Source organism: Rhagoletis pomonella, unplaced genomic scaffold, assembly GCF_013731165.1.
Source record: "Rhagoletis pomonella isolate Grant_MI unplaced genomic scaffold, Rhpom_1.0 Rhpom_scaffold_00004, whole genome shotgun sequence".
Lineage (NCBI taxonomy): Eukaryota > Metazoa > Arthropoda > Insecta > Diptera > Tephritidae > Rhagoletis > Rhagoletis pomonella.
In genome coordinates, this window is record NW_023458558.1 from 43,083,101 (window position 1) to 43,090,677 (window position 7,577).

General features: G+C 35.7%; 1 protein-coding gene across 1 annotated transcript in view; it reads right to left on the bottom strand.

The window, feature by feature from the left end:
• LOC118738226 overlaps positions 1–7,577 on the bottom strand; it is a gene marked incomplete at its 3' end in the record, with an annotated part of 12,524 nt that continues 4,947 nt past the window's right edge. Inside the window, 3 exon segments of the mRNA XM_036469150.1 lie at positions 1–122; positions 6,543–6,630; positions 7,272–7,534. Of these exon segments, the coding sequence (XP_036325043.1) occupies positions 1–122; positions 6,543–6,630; positions 7,272–7,534 (473 nt within the window).

Genomic DNA, 7,577 nt, shown 5'->3' on the forward strand with positions numbered 1-7,577 from the left:
CCCCCCGATTTCGTCTACAGCAAATTCGTCGGCTTATTTCATCGTCGCTCCAATGTTCGAATTCTTCTTTGTGATGTTCTAGTATCATGAGTGATGGAAAGAGGCTATCGCAGGCGCTGCAACTGTAAGAGAAAGAGCAGAGTTTTAAATAAAAGCATTGCATACATTTCTTTGGCATGTGCTTTATTAACTTTGATATGAAAGGCAATGTAATAAAGAAAAATGAATTTAAATGAAAGCTAAATGATTGGATTGTGGCTACATATGTATATATTTTAATTAATTTACAACAATAATAAATGAAGAAAATAGCTTTCATTTCATAATAAAAAGTATAGCTTGACCGCTGCTTACAATTTAAGGTTTATTTCTTTAACAGTTTATCCTTTACTTTTGCTGTTTTTATTAAACGTTGGTCTGTGCAGAAAATGCCAAAATTGTCGAAAAAAATTTCAATATTTATAGGTTGACCGAAAAATTCTCGTAAAGGTATACATGAAAATGACTCCACAATTCACATAAATATAGTTAGGTGGTTCAAAAGTTGTCGTATTGTTGTATGTCGTAAAGTTTTTAACGGCTAAATAAATGTTAAAACTACTCGAAACCACAACCAATTATTTTTTGATGGTGGGAAATTTTGCCCTTTGAAGTTTACATCATACAATAATACGACAGTATACAACACCTTGGGTACTGCCTTAGAATAACTTGTTATAAAAGTCGAGCAAAGACGATGTACACATTATATTATATTTTCTTTTGCTGGAAACTGCTTCTACAGAATGTCTGTTAATCGTTCAGTTAAGTAGATTGAATTTTTCGATTATCTCTGAAAATATGGCATTTGTATTATTTTTCATTTGGAAGTTGCATATTAGGTTGTAATATTGTGCTATAAAGAGCCTTTTTAATTACGCTCCTAAATATCACTAATCTCATAATACTGTTTAGGCGCGACTGCTAACACCAGGCGCCTAAATGCATGCTATATACAGCTGCATGTTCAAAAATCTCCCACATTCAATAAATTAAATTTTTGCGCAGGTACTTCTCTACCCTTATAAGAAGACATTCTATGATCAGAGCCTTATACAACCTTTATAAAACCAATTGTTCTTCCAACTTAGAATTTTTTATTAACCGGGTCCGAATTATCTGGGCGCCCATCCACCGGAACGAAAGTTATAATTTCTTGGTAACATACATTAATTAAACCCTTCACTAAAAACTCAGTGCTACATCAGTGTAAATAAACCTTAAAATTAGAACAAAGGCAAAATAAGCTCAACGCTAATTACTTATTTTGCAATTATGTAAGCGGTGGTAAGTGGTAGCGACAACGAAAATATTTAGACTTATGGTCTGATTATGCATGCTTCGCATAACTTCGCACAACTGCGCATAAACTTCAAGCAGTAATTTTGTATGTACTTTGTATGTATTCCAGTACCCAGAAATTATTTAGCAGAACTTTTAAAAACTTAGCGATCTATTGAGTTTAGATTTTGCTTCACATTTTCTTAAGTTGCATTTCTATTGCGCTGGTATAAATGATTGTGCGAAGTTATGCGAAGTATGCATAATCAGACCTTTATACTAAACAGACAATTCGGAACGCTCTGTAGCTGCGGTCTGTCTGATGGTGTTGAAGGCGCTCATTAGTCTACATATGTATGTGTGTAATGTGTTGGGCTTCTTCAATTAACGAGTTCAGCTGATAGCTTCTTGCTCCTGCTGATGACAATGCTAATGAGCGCAATGATAATGAACTTGATGGGACAAAAATAAATGGAAAATGTGCTGCTTCCTCTTAATACTCATTTGTGTGAGTGAATAGAAAATGAAAGTTGCCGCATTCGTTAATTCATCTCGTAATTAATTCAGCTTTTGGATTAGTTACTCTCATTATGCTTGCATATCTAACTTACATATTCAATTTTGCTTGTATGCATGCGTATGTATTTGAGTATTACGAGCGATTTGTTTATGAGCTGATTAATTTGCAACGTACTACATAAATAGTGTAATGAGATAAAGAGATATTTGAACTTTACTAAAACTCTTGGTGTAAATAGCTGGTTTTCTGGGAAGTTTAGTCTCATTTAACTATGTGTGACATTTTTTTCAGCAATTTTTAATGCTTAACTAAAAAATTAAAAAAAAATTAAAAAAGAGTGCAAGAAATAAATAAAATAAAGTGTATATTATAAACAATATAAAAAGTTCTTTGTTATAGTTAACTTAAAAAACAAAAGCATAACTATAACTTCAAACTTTCATCAAAAAATAAAAACTTGCTTCCGCCAAAAGCGCCCCAAACACTTCAAAACTGTTTTATATATTATATATATTTTTTCTTAATTTGAGATGGTCTGGACACCAGGCGCCTATTTAAGTTTGAAGGACAATGGGTATTGAAATGTTTTGTAAAAGGCTCTACTCTTAGGCTGTGCCTCTAATAATGATAACAGATTGGGGACGGATTGGATACGAAAAAATACTTTAGTTTTGAAGTTATATATACAAATACATACCTCTATACATTTTTCTGTATAGATTAATTACTCCTCCCCTTTTCGAGTTCGGTTTCCTCTCAAAAGGATCATGAATATTACCTATCCATACGATTTCAAATTTTAGTAGATATAATAATAATAATAATAGATTGGCGCTTACACATATGTTAGTGTTTGGCCGAGCTTCTCCTCCGATTTGTGGCGTGCGCCTTAATGTTGTCACACAAAGCGGAGGGACCTACAGTTTTACGCCGACTCCGAACGGCGATTGTATTTTTATGAGAAGCTGTTTTTCATGGCAGAAATACACTCGGAGGTTTGCCATTGCCCGCCGAGGGACGACCGCTGTTAAGAAAAAACTTTTTTCTATTTTTTTGCGATGTTACTTTGACCAGGGTTTGAACCCAGGCGTTGCGGAGTGGAAGCGCGCACTGCTTACCACTACACCACAGCGGCACAGATATAATGGGCTAGATAAATAAAAACTAAGCAATTGCGTTGTCTGCAAGGGCGGGCGGAAAGGCAAACTTCACTCAATAGTTTTTTTTCTTCTTCATCCTAAATATTTTGGTACACATTTATATGTCCATAGCTGCGCTAACGTATCCCGAGTTTGTTAGGCCACGTGTTTCAAAAGTTACTCATACGCCCCGAAGTCTACAATGGCAATGCACAGCGGTGGCTGCTGTGAGTAATCTAAATTTCTTCATTATTACAATGTTCTTTCATAAAAGGAGCTGATGGGTTGTCACTTAATTTCAAAGTATATGGAATTTTACATTACAATATAGTGAGTGAAAAATGGCTAAGAAATAATAATAAACATAATTATGCACATTCATTTGTTTACTTGGAACATATTTATATATCTACAAAAAAGCTTCATTATACTGCAATATTCATATTTGCTTTTATGTATAAACAAATGCCTATTTATGCAAATTCATGCATTATTATGTCCGTATTTATGAGGACAAAACCGCAAAATTGGTGTAAGATGAAACGCTGCTCATTGCTTTCGGCTATTTATTCTGCAAATATTACTCATAAAGCAAAATTTAATTTCTATGTGATTTTTTCGCCTTTCTTTGCTCTCTTTATCAGCACATTTTTCGTCATTACATACAATTTCAGTATTAAAATAGCGCCAGTTTACGATGTAATAAATTTCATTCCATCAACGTGCCTAATTTGCGTAAATTACTGAAATCGTCTCTGAATATATCACAGCCAAAGGCCTAAAACCTTGTACATATATGCGAAAATTGGACTTAAGTACCTAAAGGGAGGCCGACATCGCATTCTTTTCAAGGAGATGGGAACATTAAAAATAATACTGTAGAAAAAATCTCAAGTTTTAAAATGGCACAAAAAAAGCCGAAGCATATAAACTTACATACGTATGTACATTTATATCAATTACTCACAATAAATATATCACGATTTTGATTATTTTTCATTTTATTGCAACTAGCTAATCTGAAATTACCAGAAGTTTTCATTTGACACCTCAACTCTCAAAAAATGTATATTTTCAAAAAAATTAAAAACTAAAAATTATCAAAAAATATGAAAATTGTAGTTCAAGTATGAACAGAAGCGATACCGATAATCCGAAAATTTTACCATTCTGCTAATTCCTGATATCTTACCACTGACAATTGATTTTGTGCCGTGCGGCAGCGGCCAAATTAAAAATAAATATATTCTCGACGAATTTCGTTAGATGAACTTCGTTGCCGCTTTGGTTGTGTGTAATCTCATATACCGCAGTTTGTTTTAATTTCGGCAGCGAACTTTCTTCGCACGAAGTTTGCTCAGCGATTTCATTCACTTTTTGAATGTTAAATAAAAATGTGCAATAACTTTTTTTTATGAAAAGGGAGCAGGAAGTAATGTTACTCATACGCCATATCGTACATAGCTGTACTCGGCGAATATGGAGAAAGTTTAATTTATTTCTTTTATTCATAATGGAAACTTTAAATGAAAAAATATATTGGGAAAATGATCTTATCTTCCAAAACGTAATACGTATTTCCGTAATATACGATCCAACATAAAGTTTACGTGTCTCGGCATTTTTTTGTCACTTTTTTGTCATCGCAACAGTGTATTTTGGAGTACTGATCAGCGTAGCTTGGCTGCCACTGCAGACCACCTAAACCCATTTGAACCATTATTTTTCATAAATAAATTTTAAGCTTAAGATTTTACGGCGGTTCACACGTCTTGCGAATCCCCTAATTGATATTTTCACTTTCTTCGGTACAGATATAAAACGTGTTCAGGTTAAGGATTCAAAAATGAACTGCCAAATACCATACCAAAGAAGAAAGCGCTTTGCTTACCTCTATACAATTTGCTCGACGTCTTAGCGCCGACTTACTACCGCTGTTCAAAGCATTAAAAGTTACCTCAGTGCATAGTCCAAACGCATGCAGCAGAGCTTTCTGACAAGATTTCACAAGATGTGGGTATATCTATTTAGATTTTGTGCTGTTTTAGTCAACCAACCAACTTAGTCTCTGCCAGTAACGCCAATGTGTAGAAGGGAACTTCTTTATAAATATTATGTGAAACATAAGGTAAATTGAATACACAAAATGGTGTATTCTTAACTTCTGATGCGTCCACTGTATCCGAACTGGCATCCGTTAAAAAATTGCAGGATCAAATTGAATACCGCCGCAATTTTTGAAAATTTGGCCAAACCTCGTCGATGAGTTGCTGCATTCACTCATTAGCACGGCATAGTTACTGCTTACCATTCGAGTGCACCGAAGTTGATGGATTGTGATAACTCGGGCGTGGCAACTGCAGCGTCAAAGATCATTGCAAATTTAATTTTAGATCGCTTGGCAGAAGATCTAAATTCAATTCCGAGCAGTGCGGCAATTAAGAGCAGAGGAGCTCTTCTCAAACGAGTTAGCGACAATTTCCGGATTGCTATCGCACGATGTCAACGGCGGAAATTAATTCTTCTTCATAAAGGAAAGTTTTCTGAGACTTTCGTAGTTCTTTTGGAAATTGGGGTTGAAGCCACTCATCGACTGCGGACTTTGCTGATATATGTCCAGGTCATTGCAGCACATTGACTACGGTGGCAACATATGTATAACGCGCGTCGCTTTCTGGCACAGAGAAGCTAGGGTGCCAGGCCTGAGAATCAACTTTCGTAATACCAAAGTTCTAAGTGTGCCAGCGAAGTCTTGTGGTGACGAGTGGCCCTCCGGCCACACTCTAGAGACTTTTAGGAATTTCACATGCCCTGCCAGTTGCGCCCGGTGGCGGTACAGACGAATATATTGACCGCCGAATTAGTAAAGCCAGAGTGACGTTTGATGTGATGAACACGGTGTGACGAAAGAACAAGTCCAATGTGACTTCGAGACTGCCGTATAAGAGTTCATCTCTAGCAGAGACTAGATATATGTATTTATATGTATCGTCTAGTATGTAGCCTTCATGATTGTTATATATATTGTATGTATATGTATATTGTTATGTTTGGCCAAGCTTTTCCTTAGATTTGTGGCGTGCGCCTTGTTGTTGGAACACACATGGGGGACTACAGTTTTACGACGACTCCGAACGGCGATTATATTTTTATGAGAACCTGCTTTTTCATGGCAGAAATATAATAGGAGGTTTGCCTTTGCCAGCCCAGGGGCGACCGCTGTTAAGAAAAATCCTTTTTTCTATATTTGCGAAGCTCCTTTGACCAGTGCTTGAACCCAGGCCCTGCGCAGTGGTGCGCATACTGCTAACCACTACACCACAGCGGCCGGCCTCTATGTAGTTATGTATATCAATTAGGGAAGTATCAGAGTTATTCACCTAATTCAATTAACCCTCAATGCCCGAACTAACTCTTCCATTTGAAAATTTATAATAAAGAAGTTAAAACATAGAGATGTTTTCTTTTCCTCTTTTGTTCATAAACATAAAAGACAAAATACAAAACAATTTATTCGCCTTCAGTAGCCTAAGTATGTAATTGTATTTCATAGGTATACTCACCCGAAATGACGCTTTTTCTGCTGATGCGATGCCAATTGCCTATGACAATGGAAAGCTCTATCACAAACATTGCATGTCAGAGATTCATCTGCGAATACACAAAAAAGAAACTAGGTAAAAAAATGTACAATCAATAAAAGAGAAGGTCTTGCATGAATACATAAATACTTATGTTCGCAATCTCTACATTTTTTTAAACGGCTTCAAAAAAAGAGGAGGTTGTCAATTCGTCTGAATATTTTTTTATGTATGTTACCGCATAACCGATTTCTATAATACTTTTTTTAAAGGAAAGGTGTTACCTCAAGGATGGTCCTGTACTAAGTTTGTTTAGATCCCATCATTGGACGTTAAAGAAATTAACGATAATCTTAAATTTTTATATGGGAATTGAAGTCGGTTTTGTTTTTGCTTTAAAATTACTTGCAGACTAGTAGTTAATTAAAGGCTTTTTTCTAAAATTCAAGATCTTCTGCGAAGGTTTGCAACGGAAATTCACAGCAATTACAGCAGACTATAAAGTATTTCTGGTAATTAAAAAAAACAACATTGTCTTATTTAATTATTTTGAGCCACTTTCTCAAATCAGATTGATTCCTATCTTCGATTCATTTATTCTATTAAAATAATCGTCCGTTCAACCAATGCCCTAGTACTTAACTACCTTCATTATTATTTATGACTAATATTCTATATGTATGTAAATCTGCTTTGCTCTTTGGTACTCACCATAATCATCATCATCTGACATCGCCATCGCCTGCAAGCGGTTAATAGTATTCTCGTTGACTACTTTTTGCCTTTGCGTCGCCGATGAATTCGATTTAGAGGCAGCACCAACATCACCTCTGCATAGACCTGTCATAACATCTAAATCACACACCACGCCACCATTTACGAAATTTCCCTGACAATCGGGCAGTGTGCAGGAAATCATTTTGGCATCAAGAGCAGCTACACTCCCACCATCACCACCACATCCTTCTCCATCTCTGTCGTCGGCCTGACCATGTGAACATGTGGCACTGCCATTAC